Here is a 17,386-nt window from a genome sequence, read left to right as displayed (position 1 = left end):
CTGTTTTTCTCTGCCGTTACTTAAGCATTAAGCAGCACAATCTTTCTTGGCATTGGAAACTCCCTATCTTTCTTGCAAATCTTGGCTCTGTAGCATAAATGGGATTGTACCACAGAGAGAAGCAGCTGGTGTGGAAGACCAGATACCCACACCATATGCATTTCACTGTTTTTGTCTGAGGCAATCGGGGTGAGAGATCTGTTTACTTCAGGCTGGCTCTGGGCAGGCCCCATGGACTGAATGCCCGTTAGCAACTGAGGCACAAGAGAGCTGCTCCCAAAAGCTCCCCCAGTTGTTTGTCACCCAAAAGAAACCCACAGCGTGCACTCCAGGACTGGTCCCCAGCTCAAACTGAAGCCCCATAGGAGGGCAGGCGGGAGCTCTCACCTCAGAAAGGCAGAGTTGGCCTGGGTTACTGCACCCGTATGGCCACCTTCGGCCTGCTGCTGCCGGGAGGTGCACGTCAGACCTCCCTCACGGGAAGCACCTTTACCTCCGCCTCAAGATGGAGGCAGGGAAGACACTTTAGGGGCAGGGTCACAGAAACTTCACTGCAGTGATGCGTACCCATAAGGTAAATGTTGCAGCTAACCGGGAATTGCTTGTAATGATTGTCTGACTTTCAAGGGGGCTTCAGAACAATTAAAACAACCTCCCCCCCCCCCCCAACCCCCAAGCAATGGCAAAGCCAACAAGCCTTCCTGTAAAAGCTATTTCTTTTCTTTCCAAGAAGTAACAGTTGAAAGGCCTCATGTCAGAGTGCCAAAGCTGGGGTTTCAAATGAGGTGCTGTGGGGAGGTGCTGACCATGGGGAGCTCCGCTGCCTTCCTGGAGGCCAGCACACCTTCGAAAACCACCACACGTGGGGATGTCAGTGCCTGCCTTCAGGCAGCCCAACTGAAAAATACTACAAGAGTTTTCTACATATCTATTTTTATTCCTTTAACAATTTGCCTCTAACTGGTGCCAGACATGTTTGTTGCAGAAAGAATTACGTGAAGCAGCAGAAAAGCTGCAAATTAACACCACTGAGAATGCAAACGGGAGGAAGAGATTCAGATTGCTAGGGAAGGAAAAAACAGCCCCCAAAATACATTTTAAATCAGAAAGCTCTGAAAACGAAGGAGCAGAAGAAAGAAAGAAGAAAAATGTCAGCAATATTTTAAGAACAGAATTAAACTGAGTATCAAACATAAGAAAAAGTGCAGCTATTAGCTCTACATTAAGATCTAAAGAAAAACCAATAGACCATGAACTAAACAAGCAAACTATTTCCATCAGGTTTTAAATAATAGAGTCAATCTAGTGGGAAGCATTAACAGCCTTCTCTCCACTTTTTCATTTAAGAGATTAATTTTTTTTTAAAGTTGGATTGAAAAAGAAGGAAAAACATATTCAGGAAGTACCCTAACCTTATCCAAAAAGTTTTATTTATGATGATCCTCAGACAGAGAAACATGTTTTATTGGACTGCATTATTTGTAATCACTGTTATCACCTGGTGAGAGCTGTAATCTGCCTAGAGACATCTATCTAGAAGATCTGAACCTACACCTAAGATGGCACAACATCAGGTAGCAGCTGATCACAGCCTCAGTCCTGGTTGCAGAGATGCTGGTGCCTTGTCACCAGTGGGTGCCATCCATTGTAGGGTCACAGGATGCACCATGCGTGTAACTTAACCTTTCTTTTCCTCTCTAAAAATGGCTATTTGGTACACTAAGGCACTGCAATAAAAAGTTCATTAGCATTTAAACACTACTCTGAAGTCAACACTTTGGAAATTAGTATTAAACATATCCGATTATGTTTACCAGTACTACTATTCTTATTTAATTGCAATTATGCGACATCTGTTTATACCTCAAACCACTTACAAGTTGACAATGTTAGAAAGCATTGCTAACTGCAGGACTAACCTAGCTAGGTGATGACCAATAGTAACACTAACACGTGTGTTGTTATTCTCAACTGATTGGAGAGTGAATATATAGAAGTGAATACATAAAGCATACTTAGTCACACCAACTATTCAGCAACTGTCTCCTGAAGAGTGCAAACACTGGACCGAGACAGCAATAAATGCATGCACTCAAAGCGTACCAAGTGATTTCTGCCTGAAATACAGTATTGATTACTCTTGTTTTCTGGTTTAGTGAGCATCTTTCTTAAAACCTCAATAGCAAACATATTTTAATTAAAAACATGATTCTCGTCTATGGAAATTATTATCAGGCCCGTACCTAAAAAGAAAGATCCTGTCAAAATATCACACTTTTAAGTGCTGGGAAAACAACAGAACTCAGCATGAATAGAATAATACATAAACTATTCAAAAACCTTAATTGCAAAAGCTATTTTTAATCTCAAATGTAGTTAAGTGTAGTATTTACAATGACATTTTCATAGTAATTAAAAATGCCTATTACTTTTGCCATTATTATGCTAATTGAATTAATCAAATAGATCTACTTTCATTTCATTAAGTCCTAGCCTAAAATGGTTAATTTTATTCATTCTTACTGCATCATTCAGAATGTAGCAATTTATTGACAAAGGCCTTTTGTTTTGTTTTTTTCTTGTTTGTTTTGTTTGTTTGTTTTTAAATCCATTCTATCTCCACTTTTGACAGTAGCAGTAGGATACAACACCATCTCCCAGCTAAATAACAATAACCCGCCATATCCCAGCAAATCAGGATACTGTTTGGATTTCAAGGCATTTCAAGGTCGCAAGGGGTTTCTACAGGTTTAGCAATATCATCCCTGTTTCTAGCTTCTGCACCCAAATCAGATCCTGCAGCCCAGGTTCTGGTTTGCTGTAAGTAAATGGGAAACCCGTATGGCTGTGGAAAACCATACACAGAGACAACTTGATTTTACCATCTCAGCCTGTAACAATACCACAGAGGTGAAGTCTCACTGCAGTGTCAAGTTAATTCTCAAGTTATATGATGGTACTTAAAACAAGAAACTTTTTCCAACGATTTAGATGCACAATTTGCCATAAAACTGCTCATACTGCAATTTTGCATATAAATTGGAAAAAAATTGCATTTACAAATAACCAATTGAGTAAACAGCAGAAAGAAGCAGAGATGCTAATTGTCCTCATTACCCCCAAAGCAATATAATATTATAGTCATTATCTTAAAAATTATTTTTTACAATAAACATATATGAATTCAGGCAAATGCTTGTGCATAGCAGCAGATCCACAAGTGGAGCATATATACCAACAGGTATGCCTCATCTGTCATATATATCTGACTAGATTTATTCCAGTGACTAAATAAGATTAATTTCTGCATACAGTAAATAGCTGTCCTTCACACATACCCTACACTAATCTCTTGAAATTCTTTGAAATGTTTTTAAATTCTTAAAAGTGTGTATTTCTACAATTTCAGGGAGAATTTTTATATTATTTTCTCAAATATAACAGCTTCAACACCAACTGTTCAGCAAGATGAGAGAGAGCATGAAAAACTTCAAAAATTCACCCATGAGAATTAGTTTTAGTGCACCCTAATATCCTCAAAGAAGTTCGAAAGCGGTATGAAATACTTAAGGTCTAATACTTTTCAAAGAAAGTATTTGTGAACAACAGAGAATAGCTCTAAAGCCCTTCTTCATAACGGTGTTTAATAAAAAAGCCAATTGCAGCACAGATGTGAGCATAAATGCAATCTTGGCAGCAACAGCACTCATTGTGGAATCTCTTGAGTGTAGCAGAATCTGTAACTGAGTTATTTCTTTAAGACACAACACTTGCCACCTTTCCTTTGCTTTTCCAGAGGAAACAGTTCAAAACTCACTCTGTTGGCACTCACAAACACATCATATGCCAAAAAGGAACAATTTTACAAATATCCAGTGGGAAACAGACCATAAACATTGCAATAGCTCAGTATAAACCATCGACTTACCTGCCACAGATGCAAGTGTAGGAAGTATGGCGCATGCCACCTCGAGTATAGCAATAGTGCTGGAAAAGGCTGCAAAGAAAGAAAGATAGTAATTAATAATATATTCAATATATTCAAAACTACCACAAGACAGGGAGGACAAGTCTTGCTTCAGTACAGCTGTGTTGTGCAAATCTATGATCTTCCCCTGCCCAAACAAGGGGAAAAAAAAAATTCAACACAGATCCCACTCCACAAGATAACATTAGCCGAAGTCCCTGACAACCTACAAAGAACACTGCAATACACAAGGGATGGAGAAGGGAAGCAGAGCAGCCGCGTGCTCTTGAACATTACTCCTGTTGTAATGACATCCTGTTGGAGGAGCTGTTTGGCCTCAAAAGCACCGAAATATTTTCATCCTTACTGTCAGAGTCCCCTTCACATAAGGGCAGGTGTGCCCAGAGCACAATTAATATAGGATTAGGTGCTTTAAGAGCTAAGAGCATATCATGGATCCTTTTATTCTTTTTGAAATATGCTCTAATTACAATCCAATTCCTTTTAATACTGAATGGATTTCAAAAACTCATTTGTTGTAATACTGAAATCATTTCATTAACACAGAGTGATAATGGTGCTTTTCAAAGAATAGAGATGTTGTGATTTTGTCCTTCTGCAGAAGCAATCCACAGAACACAATTCAAGTTCTTTGAAGGATATTAAAGACATTATATGCTTGTAAGTCCAAACCAGATTTTAGAATTACATAAAATGACAGTATTTAAAGAGAAATGAAACAAAACATTGGAATATATCACACATGGAAAAAGAAGAGCCTACATTTAAGGTTGTATGTATAGGCAGACACATTTTACAAGATTTCTTTTCTGCTCAAAATGTTTTGGTTTTACAAGTCAGAAATACTGATTTTTCATTGCCCCAGAAGCCGGTAACTGCAAAGAGTAGGTCAAACGACAGAGGACCTAAGAATAAACTCTGACACAGTGAGAGCATAGCAGAGAGAGAAATAAATTTTGCTAATGAAATGTATCATCTAAATCATCATTTGCTGTGGTGCAGACAGTTCTTCACCAAACAGACATGTCATATGGAGGTGAAGTTACAGGTCTGCTCCTTCCTAGCACACTTGCAGACAAGGTTTATTCTACACAACATGATACTATGCACAAACATTTTGCGAAATAACATATTATACTGTTATATATGTATAGTTATGTTCTAGGAAGCAACTTTTAGCGTATTTATAGACCTTTCACACTAAATGATTGGATAAACTATCTCCTCCAGACAGCAACTTTCAGTAACGTTCTAAAGAGCTTTAAAAATGAAATAATGAAGGTTGTAAACATCCTTCCATCATCGCTGATGCAGGGATAGGAGGGTTTATTTTTCCACATGACAACTGATCACATACTCATGGCTGGAATTTATATGAAGCTGTGCAGTAGAGTAACAGTAGTCACCTTTTGCAGTACTCTCAAATTAGCAGTAAAAAGTAGTAAATAAATTAAGACAGGCTTCATATAACCCAGCTGTTGCCTGAGCTTTATTTCCGATTTCTAAAAAAAGTAAACCTGGCTGTTTCATCAAACATTATGGACTTTCTTTTCAGAGTGAGTAGTTGTTGTAGTTGTTTATGTGATTGAGCTGAAGACAGTGTAACTTTGTCAGGTAACGAGTCTTCTGCTACATGTAGTAAAACTACTCACACTGCCGTGAATTTACTTTTTCAGGCTATGACTCATCAGACACATGTTCAAGCAGCTGGCAAGAAATTCATCAGTGCTATCAGAGACAGCTAACATCCTTGTATAACATGTCCAAGGTAAGTGAAGGATCGCATATCCCTTTGATGGTAAATACTGGCTTTTCAAAGCTAAAAGAAGCACAGATGCAGAATTATGGAAGCTGCCAGTACTTTGTAGTTAAAATCCTCATTCCACTGAAGTCAGTGCAGATCCTGCCACTAAACTTCATTACACCAGGATTTCACTGTCTACATGCTACGAGAATCTTTATCAAAGAATCCAATACGAAAGTGAAAGTCTGAAATAGCTGGACAGCATATCATTTCAGCTGGTGCTCCACATATATTGCAAATACTGCACCTTGAACTTTGCTTGGTTTATCTGATTGGAGGATACATATATGTTTAGGCAGTTTTATGTTGGTGCTGGATGCTTTGCCATGAGTTTTTAAAGCAGCCAACACAGATACAAGAGTTAAGGACGTCTTTCTTTTCTCCTTCTTTCATGTTTCAAAGCTTTTCTGTCATGTTTTATGCAGTATTTCCCTGGAGGCTGTACATATTACTTATCATACACATACTATCTCACTCATGTATACAGATCAGCCATTGGTGTACTTGCATGTCAGATGTTACCTTTTGAACGCACATCCATTTGTTTGAGATGGCATGTTCTTTTCATTGCTTTGAAACAATATTTTTTTCCCGTTTTCTTTTTATATGTAGGAGTACATCCCAGTTTTGATACCAAAAATACCATAATCTTTAACTGATTGACAATATTTTTAATGGAGTTTAAAGTTTCAAAAAAACTGTGTGTCTGTGTTTTTTTTCATTAACTTAAAAAAAAGCAAACTACCCCCCCATTTACTCAAGTGTATCTCACAGGAGCGCTCTTACCCCCCAGCCCTTGCAAATTTGCTGAGGTACATTTTCATTTTATCCCCACTGCTCTGTCAAGTCTTGACAACATGGGTTCATCATCATTAGAAGTAACAGAAAAGCATTTTTGAGATGTTAAGGAATATCACATATATCCAAACAAACCTCCAAAATGCTTGAAAAATCACTTTCACCGATCCTCCTAAAAAGCCATTGAAGTAAAATCTGCTACAATCTTTCTGACAAATTACACGAACTACTCTGACAATGATGCTTGTGTCGTAAGATCATCTACAGTCCAGTTTCTGCTGCTGTCTAATGCGTTCTGACAACTCCAACCAGACCTGTGCCAGGAATGCAAACTGAATCCAATAAAGAAGTTTAACAGTTTTCCTAACTTGAATAGATTCATGGAACAAAGGCATTTAAGGCAGGAGGGACAGTAACAATCTGTAATGACTTCCCTCACACTTCTTATTTCCAGATATTCCTCATCACTAAAATAAAACATATTCACATATACTCCGCCAAGTGTGATTTTTATTTCCCCAAAGAAGTAAATAAGTAATGTCTAATCTGCATTTTTGTTGTTGGCTCTTCTCAGTCATAATAAATATTCAGAAGACCACCACATTTTATACTTCTCAACTATTCACTTCCAAAACCAAGGTAATTCTAGATCAGAAAGCTTCAACTTCTAAATAAAAATCCAATTAAGTAACGTGGTCTGTGTGCTGCAAAAGAGATAAAAACTGTAATTGCAGGGAATGCATTAAGTATGAAGAAAAAGAAAGAGAAGGAACAGAAAGTGGTGAGAATATCCAACAAAACACTCAAATTGCCCAATGCATGCCTCAGTGGCACGTCCTGATGCTCCTGCTTCCCAAGCCATGCATCCCTGGTAACTACAGAGAGGTGCTGCAGAACAAGGTGTGCTCTTTGGAGTGGAGGAACAGTTCTTCATTCAAACATTTCCTATGACAGATGACCAAAACCTCTAAATAACCCTGCTCATTATTTCCAGACACTGGAGCCACTTCAAGAACACCTGCTAGATACTGGTAGCTCAGAAACTAGTTTTTTTTTTTTTTTAGACTATCAGAGAGATCGGCTGTCATAAACTTAACTTTCCTTGTGAAGCATACAATACACAGAAGAGTCAAGGACACTCTTGGGTCAGTATCTCATTAAGATGTTTGTACTGAAAATACATTTATTTATATATTATTTTTCCACAAGTGATCACTCACTGGTTTGAGAATGTTTCAGATCCACAATAATTTCCTCAGCAAACCTTTGAGAAAGTTGCTTCCTAATAAAAAGAAACCTTTACACACTTCAAAAATATTATTCTTTCAACATAGCCCTTGAGACTTGCCTTGAAATGCAAGCAGGCGGTTTTGAACTATGAATTGGAAACCACAGCAGCTTAAGGGAATTTGGTACAGAACTCAGAGGATTTTCTGTATTTTTTTATATGAGTACAGTTGCAAGACACAGGTGAATATCTATTAGTTATCTGTGAACTGAATTACTTTTGAATTACAACTACATTGTGCCCTTATGCTTTTGTACAGGGTCAATATCAAGAATAGCCATGAGACAGGCTAAAAAACAAAGCTTTTTTAAAGAATTTGCGAAAGGCCAAAACTTCTGAAGCTGTTCTAATTACACCAGGACTGACAGCCATTCTTTTGATCATTTAGACATATAAGTACCTTCACATGAAGAAGCTGTAAAGCCCAAATAACACGCAATTGCTAAGCCACACTTGAAACAATTTGTTCACGATACCTGAAGGATTTCTACCCAGCACCAAACTAGGCTGGAAGAATTAATTGCACACACAGAAAGAGGAAGTGTCCATTACAGGGGGTAGCAGCTGATCAGTGGGTATGTGCTCAAGGTGAGCAATGCTTTGTTTAGTCCCACACTAGACACAGGGAGATTCTTAAACACACGGCACTTCCCTTTGTTATACTACTTTCGTAACGTCACTCATTTTCCATGGGCAAATAGATGCTTTAAGGTTTAGTTTATCTAATCCTAACTGCATAGAGTTCACAACACAACACTGCAATATTACAAAACGCGTCCAAGGTTGTTTCAATACAAAAAAGTCAGAACTTCATTGTGAGAGAATGAAGAAGGGACCTGAAGAAGAAATACAGGTTACTATTTGCGAGCAAATGGCAGATTAAAGACTTTCATCTGACTAAGCAAAATTAGCACTCTGAGGTTTCTTCTACGTCTCAGAGACAACATCATTAAAGATTTTACAAAGGCAATATTATTATCTAAGTAGTCTACATGACTGGAAATTGCTTAGAATTGAACTTACTCTCCATAAACAACAGGAAAAAAAATACTTCTCTGCATTGACTTCTAAAACCTAACTATTTATGCTACTTCTGATGAATTTTTTTTGAAATTCAAATCGTTGGCTGGGCTGTTTTGCCATGGAGTGGAGCTGTTGAAGCTTATTATTAGCCAGAAATACTGAAAGCAGCTATACTTTGAAGCATTACAATTTACTATTGCCCTAATTTGTACCGTGCACAAGCAGAAATAATGTGACTTTTTTTGAAAAATGTTGATCGTTCCGAATTCCAACATCTAGACTCCGTTGTCATTTTTTGTATGTTTTCTTCAACTAAGTTATTTTTATTTATTTTCAGCAAACTCGAGATAGTAATAGGTGCTTAGAAGAGAAAAATGTTATATGAGTTCAGTGGGGACAGAAGAACTGTTACTTTAGTAAGCAGGTATGACATGAAACTGGTAGAATATTAATGTAACTACAGTGCAGAACATCTACTATGAAATAAGGAAAAGCTGTGTAGAAGCAGCATAGAAGTGAATGGTCTCACCATGGTAATCAAAAATTCTTGTTGGTATTTCTAAATGGGCTACTTCTTTCTACTGAAATGGATGACAAGCCAGAACTCAGTGTAGGAACAGAGGGCAAGATTACCCCCAAATGCAGATATATTTTAAGCATACAAAATGACACAGATCAGAAGGGATGGCATTCCTTCAGGAAAGGAAGCCCACTAATGCAAAGGCATTTCACCAGCCATTAGTGCTACCTGGAAACCAGAGACATATTAAACAGGAAGTCCATAGATAATACAAACTCCAGCACTGTCACAAATGTCATATATGATTTGCAATGATTGAAGGTAATTGATAATCTCAGTTCAAGAACAGAGAGTTTAGGTGAGGGGTAATTAGCATTTTAATTGTATAATTGGGAATTACAAATTACCTGTCTTACTTAGAGAATAATTGAGGAAATTATATGATGTTAATTGATACTTCAGCTTTTTTGAAGAAACTACACAGGTTGGTGATTTTAGAAAAACTGGAATTACGTTTTCTCTCTCAGACATTTTGTTTTTAAATTTCACAGCCATCCTTTTATTACAAAAGCTAACTATTCCATATGAAGCAAGCTTTCTCCCATCACTTTGTAAACCTAAAATTTATTAATAGATTTTTGGACAGGAAGCAAAGAAACAACATGATGCTATGATACAGCAGCAGTTTAATAACATCTGTGGAACTATCTCCCTTTTGCCACCCCAGAGAGATTGAGAAGAGTTTCTTCTAACAGCTCTGTTTGAGTATAAATCCAACTTTTTTTTTTTCTAATATGACGAAAGGGCAAGCATTTTAACAAACGTAGTTTTTAAGAGATTCATATACCTACCTCTACTTGCTTTGTATTTCATCTAATTCCACACTGATGCAACATTTCTCCACCCCACTCCAGAAATTCATCAAATTATGTACTATCACAGAAGTTCTGCTAACCCATTTCATTACCAACATTCACGTGAAAACATTAGTTATGTAAATGTTTAACACCATACCCAACTACTTATTTTCCAGAAGCATGGCAAGACAACTGAACAGGTACCCTAAAGACAGGACAGCTGCCGGAGTGTGCTGTAAACACACCTTTCAATAAGTCAGTCTTGAAAATTACATTCAAGAAGCATTTTAAGAAAGTCTTCAATATGGTTGTCAAATTATTATTTTCACAAAACTCTTTCAACTCTACTTGGAAAATGCATCTGTCATTTGTCAGAAGAGACTTGTCTGCATAAAAAATGGCTGACTTATAGATTCAAATATTATGACAACTATTGAAATCCTTACAGTTACTGTTTGATAGAAATTAAGCTGATTAAGGTATTCATAGTACCAACCTGCACAAATTTTAACATTAATTCTGAAAAACTTGCAAGTAAAGGTGTACATGCCTTTCTTTTTTTTTTTTTAAAAAAAAAAAAAAAAAGCCTGTACCAGCTTAACCTGCTCCAACTTTGTATTACACAGGTCTCTTCCATAGTTGGCAAGTCTGCAATGGGACTGTTACAGAGATAATACAAGTTATTATTACAAAGGATTTCATTAGAGCTCTAGTGAGTCAAAGAACTACCATTAGGTAACCAACAGAAGTAGTAGTACAGGACTGTGCTATCACCGAGACTGCATCTATGATTAGACCATTGCAAATAATGAAATTAAATTGATTAAAGTAATTGTCCCTGCAGCTGATAGAGGTAACAGACTACGTATACAATTCTGGAATCCACTGCGACAGCAAGTGTAACAGTCTTCAACAGCCCTTTGGTTGGGTGGTTCAATATTGGTATAAAGGGAGATCACAGTAATAGAGCACAAGGTGGAAACCTTGTCATTCTACACTGTGCTAACACTACTTTCTGTATGTTGACTCCCGCTCCTGCGTGCAAGTCTGAAACTCCCCATCCATTGTATTTAGGTAGCTAACACAGCAGTGTGATCTCTTTATACAGCAGAAGGGAATTTCAAATGAGTTTTGAACCTTCACCAAACGTAAATGGAGAACAGATCCCCACTACCATGCTGCAAAGCAATGATCATTAAGAAGAGTCTCCTTTTCATTTCTTCAACAACGCTGAAGTCCGCGTGTAGCCATGCACATTAGTAACAATGCAAAACCAACTTCTGCGGTGGTCTGAATTTCATACTTAATCTAATATTACAGAAGGAGATGGCATGAAATTTTCTTAGTCTCATTGCTCCATTTCCAACTCTAATAATTCTAGATCTCAACTGGCATATTTCAAATTAATTTTTTGTAGTTTAAACCTATTTATCACCAGCTAATTAATGAGGTCTAAATCCTTTGATGACAGAATGATTAAACTGCATTTTAACTAATCCATCTTTAATTAAAATGCTGCCAGCAAACCATTTCTGGATGTGTAAAATGGACACATTTATAGATGCTCACTCTTTAACTATGCATTATGTAAAGCCAATAATTAGAAGAACTCATGATTTCAATTATATTTTAATTACTGTTACATATAAAACATGCTTTAATAGATGTAATGCAATACATTTTCTTTCTTTACAACCCACTAATCATTCCTATTGGGGTGACAACCAAATAAAAGGAAGTTTAATATATGCACTAGTACAGGAATCTTGTTTTAGCTTTGAGCCAATTCTCTCCATTTCTTCTTTGCAGAAGAAAGGTACTTACTTAATTATCTCCAATTCTAAAACTCAAATGAATCCCTATAAATCCCTGTTAAAACTCTAAAAGGAGATTAGCCGTAACTGACCATAATAAAGATAAATACTTCATCCTTATTATTAAACTTGTATGTCTTCACGATTTGTGAACTCAAAACACAAGGCTACTTAAAACCTGCTAGATAAGGAAAAAAATATAAGGTGACATCTGTACAGATCTTCCTACTTCTCTCCTCTTCTGGTTTTAGGAAACAACATGAGCCAAGAGATGCTCTAATTACTGCAGGTGCCACCAGTTTCATTTACTTAGGGTATCCCTTTTCCTCCATCTGGGAGGGAAGGGTGGTATATCACAATGTGATCATGACAGCCAGCTCCTTCTTGTCTGCGTTAATGGGAGGCTGAGATGTGAAAATGATGGAAGTTAAACTGTTCTTTGCTATGACTAATTCAGTTTTTAATGCAAGTATGGAACAAATTATTTCTTTCTGAATAATGGAGCGTACAGATAGTTGGTCAGGAACACTCAATATACTGTAGTAATCCAGCCTTTAAAATTGCATGTTATTACAATAGGTATTTTTTGCTGAGACAACCTAACATTCAATAAATTACAGCTATTAAATACGTTTCTAAACTCTGCATGTTCCAAGTAGTAGTTTCACAGAGTAAATTCAGCCTTAGGGTTTCACTGCTTTCAGTGATCTGAATCTAACATGAGGAAACTTAATAAGCTTATAGAAGAAATCTGGTTAATTTACCCATTAAATTGTATTTTACAAATAATCCAAAAATACACATTAGTTTATTTTTACTAGCTCAAACATATTAAATTTAATTTTCATAAGCTGATTTCTACTGTTTGGGTAAATTAATAAAATTGTTGGGTTTTCTTCAAGTTTTCTACATTAACAAATGTTGATAGTACGATGTTTTCACATCACAGGCACCTATGATGAAGTCATTGAACGTAAGGATATTAAAATGCACAAGACTTGAGGTGCTACAGTTTGATTTATATGTATCCTCTCATTTCCCTTTTCGTCTATTCCTGCTTATAAATCAAACTCTTGGCAGCAGGGACTACATTTTACTTCTTTAAAAAATGCACTGCACATTTATATCCCAATAAATAACAGAAACAACAGATTACTGTGAAGAATATATAACTATCTCTTCAAAAGAACATGCCTGGAAAGGTCATTTTGAATATTTAAGTATTCATACTTAACAGATGTGAAGAATAAATGCTGCTGTGGCAATGTGCTCTACCAAGGTTTATCAAAAACACTCCTTACTTTTTAAAAGATTACAATAGATATACCCTGAAGAAAAAACACTCTCAATTTTATTACATATAGCATACAACTGCTGTTCCACCACTTCATATCACCTGTCATCCTAACCAGGATGCTGTTCTTACTGCTTCTTACAGTGCCTCCCAGTATGCGGCCATGAACATATATATTTAATGACAGCATGTACAATCATATTAAATGAGAAATATTCTAGAAGAAATATTTTAGCTGTTAGAGAAGTACTCAGGAAGGACAGCAATAAGGCCAATACCAGAAATAGAAATAACATTATGATAGATATAGATATATAGAGAGCAGAGAGCAACTCCTTGTCTTATTTACAATTTAGTTTCCTGGTGTATTTAAATGCTAACTATAGTAAGCACTGTTGCTTGAAGATGCAGTTCTGGACGGTAAGTGCTGACTTCCTTCTCTAAAAGGCTTGCTACTAAAGCAAGGACAGAGCACACAAATGCCAGCTGCATACCTGCTTTCACTCTGGGTAAGCCTAGCACACTGGTAATGTAGAAAGGGAGAAGATTCTCATTTGCTGCAGAGGATACTTTGCAAGACTCATGCCAATTAGTTTTAGTTCCCAGAACGCAGAACCCTGAAACACCTCCTGGCTGTCCCATACACTTTCTGGAGTAGCACACCACCTTGCTGCTTCACTAGCAGAAACAATGCAACTAAACACTGAAAACCTCTATTCCATCTAATTAACTCCAGAGTATTACTGAACTTTTCTTCAAATTGCAGTTTCCTTTGTAGACCAAGAAATCAACAGCAACCCACTGCCTCCCAGCATCCTAGAGTAAGATGACGTGTTTGGTTGGGTCTGTTCTCAGATACTACATCCTCAGAGAAAATCAAAGTTTTCCTGGTTTGTGCAGATAAATGACAAATCAGAGATGTCCTTCTCTAATCTTTCTGTCCATGTTTCAAGGGTCCTGGTCATATAAAGCGAGTGAATAGCTGCCCAGAGGACTACACCATTTACCACAAACTACTTCTTTACGGAAGAATCAATTTTATAGTCTCCTGAATTTCAAACACTTGCCCTCTTCAATCCAGTGGAATTACTCTTTTGAGAGCCAAGCCTGAGACAGATGACTCCAAGGATCTACTCTTGGGGCTATGAAGTATCTGTTATAAAAATCCAGAGAGGACTTATAAGTCTTTGAAAAAGACTCAGGGTAAAGAAAACATGTATCAACACTTTAACATTATATGACTAGAAGTGTCCAGATTAATCTGTTGAGCCTCCAATAACCCTCTGTCCCAACAGACTAAGAAGCTAAATTCAAGTTGGTCTGATAGAACAGAAGCAGAAAGCTTTTTCAAGGGACAGAGGAGGCTACGTTCCCCTGCAAACTCCCCTGGAAACTCCAACATACCTCTTTTTCTGCTCATTCAGGGAGAACTTTACAAAGCTGAATTCATGAGAATATAGTTTCAAAACCACGTTAGACTAATTCCAGCTCCTGCGAACTCTCGGCCTATATACCACTTTCAAAGCCAACTACTGTTACCAGGTATGGGGAATAAAATCGAATGCATTCAGTAGAGGTAGTTCTAAAGCTGTGAAGCACTTGCTTCCCTCCATACTGAGTCTGAAGCACAAATCCATAATACTGATCATGGTTCCCTTGGTCCACACTGCCAAGTAAGAATCATCATTCAGGTGAAAGCAAGAGAAACTATAGCCTCAACATAACTTTCAACAATTTAAGCTGTCACGCAAGGCTTGACAAATCCACTTGCCTGCTCATAAGCAACACAGAGAAAATTGCCCAGCTCACTGCTCATCAGTTTCTGCAGATCTACTGCTTTTATTAGAAAGAATTAAAACCGTACGGATTAGGAAGATGACATCAACCAACTATAAACAAGCGTTAACATTTTACTGCATGTCTAAAACTCTGAGGATGTTTCAGTTACTCCATTCCTGGCATTGCAGAGCCTCCACTAGCAGTAAATAAAACAAATTCCACTACTTGGCCAACAGTGCAATTTTTGGATCTGTCCGAAAAAAAAAAGAAAACGTTTTGTCCTCATGCTGCATATATATGTTGGGCTTAAAACTGCTTGTGTCAAGATGTGAAACTGCACAACAAGGCTGTATCTGCTGGGAGGCACAGTCATGCTTTTGGACCAAAATGGCATCATCTATTCTCCTTCTATAGAAGATTTACTACCCACCAAACACGTCTCCTTCTCCCTGAAGAAAGATGAGGGCAAGCAGGAAAACAGGGCAACATGGAGGCAGTATGTGCTGGACAACAGCTCCAAGACTAGCCCCACAAGGTCTGCTGTGCTCCCTGATGGTGTAAAACTAACAAGCAACCACAGCCCTGAAGACAGCGGAAAAAATCTACATAGTCACACTGCCTTAAAGCACGCCCCAGAGTGCAATGTCATGTCCAAGCAGCCATGGTTTGATCTATAGAAATTCTCAACGCTTATTTCTTGCCTTGCAAATCTCTGCAACAGGGATTTGAGCAGTTCCAACAGATGGCCCTGAATGCCTACCAGCTATGGGCACTGGTTCCGACAGGAATATAAAAAGTGTTTTAAATCCTTCCTCATTCAGATGGCAATTATCCTTTTACTAATATATTATACTCTTTACCTCCCTCTGGAGAGAGGTAACCCTTTTCCACTAAGCTTATGAGATATAAACAGAAACACAGGTTTTATCTGCCATTCCTTGCTGAGAGTATCAGATGAGACCAGCGCCAAAACCTCCACATACAGGTTACAGGAACAGCCCCGCTTATCATCAGATTCAAAAACAGACTCCACAAACACAAGGCAAAACAATCCAGTGCATACCTTGAGTGCCAGACAGAGCCAAGACCAGGGAGGACGTTAGAAGAGCGGGACATGTTGCTGAAGATGAAGGTGCGGCAGGGAGCAGTGAGGCCTGGCCCAGGAGAGCTGGGAGCTGAGCACGACAGTGTAGCCATCTTGCCAGTATGGGCACCCCGATCCCACGCACCCATGGGATGCCAGCAAGGCCTGCGGAGGGTGACTAGGGACAGACAGAGCTCAGGGATCGCCAGCAAGAAGAAGCAACCACATCTTTCCCAAATCACGAGCAGAAGATTGAGCAAGAGGCAAGAAGCAGACAGCACGGCTGTGAGTTCTCCTCACAGGAGGAGCGAGCACACGTGGACACTGGAGTTTCTCTGAACTTATGCTTAACTTCCACAGGCCCTTACTTAGAAAAGTTTTTGCCAAAATAAGCTGGTTTTCCACTGATTTTCTAAACAGGTAGAATTCACCATTTCCCTTGTTTCTTACCACAGCTTCTCTGTGAATTTGTCCAGCTTCACCATACAGCCAACAAGCATATAGGGGCTTCTTGTTTAGGTGCACAAGTAGCCCGCAGCAGTATGTGTACATTGTTTAGATCACTTAAACCTTGCTGAAGGTAAACACAAGACACTCTTTAAAGGATTGACTTTAAAGGAGGTCCTTTTTAGCATTTACCAAATTGACTATACTTGCATAGTTGCGTGCATAGGCACTCTTATTTCTCAAGAAAAAACTGTTCACTTTGCATCCTTTTCAAAATGGAGCTGACATTACAATACTACTTTTTACACACACATCAGACACAGAGGTAGTATATAGACAGAATTCAAAAAAGTTACCTTGGACTAGATTCATTCCCTGAGGTAATAAAGCCTGTGTTCTGATGCATATGTAAAAATCTCATTAGCTCTTTGAGAGAATTTCACTATACAGAGGACATGTTCAGTTGTTTGCAAGCTCTCATTTCTAAATTATTTCCAGATCACAAGTCCAGTATTCTGTAGCTTTCATCTAAATTCTTTCTTCTTTAACTTATGACCTCTCTCTTGTCTATAATTAAAAACATTTTGTATTAATAAGCTCAGCTGATCAAATGATACAGATCTTACAGCTTTAGCCTTCCCATAATTTTGATGGCCTACATCTATATGATTTACTGGGATCTAGAAATTA

At 37.9% G+C, this 17,386-nt stretch overlaps 1 protein-coding gene across 1 annotated transcript in view; it reads right to left on the bottom strand.

The window, feature by feature from the left end:
* The window catches only part of PEPD (peptidase D), a 135,378-nt gene that overhangs the window by 58,039 nt on the left and 59,953 nt on the right, over positions 1-17,386 (bottom strand). The window contains exon 10 of the mRNA XM_035543280.2: positions 3,929-3,997. Coding sequence (XP_035399173.1) covers positions 3,929-3,997 — 69 coding nt within the window. The remainder of the gene's footprint in view (positions 1-3,928; positions 3,998-17,386) is intronic.

The sequence above is a fragment of the Cygnus atratus genome, chromosome 12, assembly GCF_013377495.2.
Source record: "Cygnus atratus isolate AKBS03 ecotype Queensland, Australia chromosome 12, CAtr_DNAZoo_HiC_assembly, whole genome shotgun sequence".
NCBI lineage: Eukaryota > Metazoa > Chordata > Aves > Anseriformes > Anatidae > Cygnus > Cygnus atratus.
This window is presented reverse-complemented; position numbering and strand designations above follow the sequence as displayed.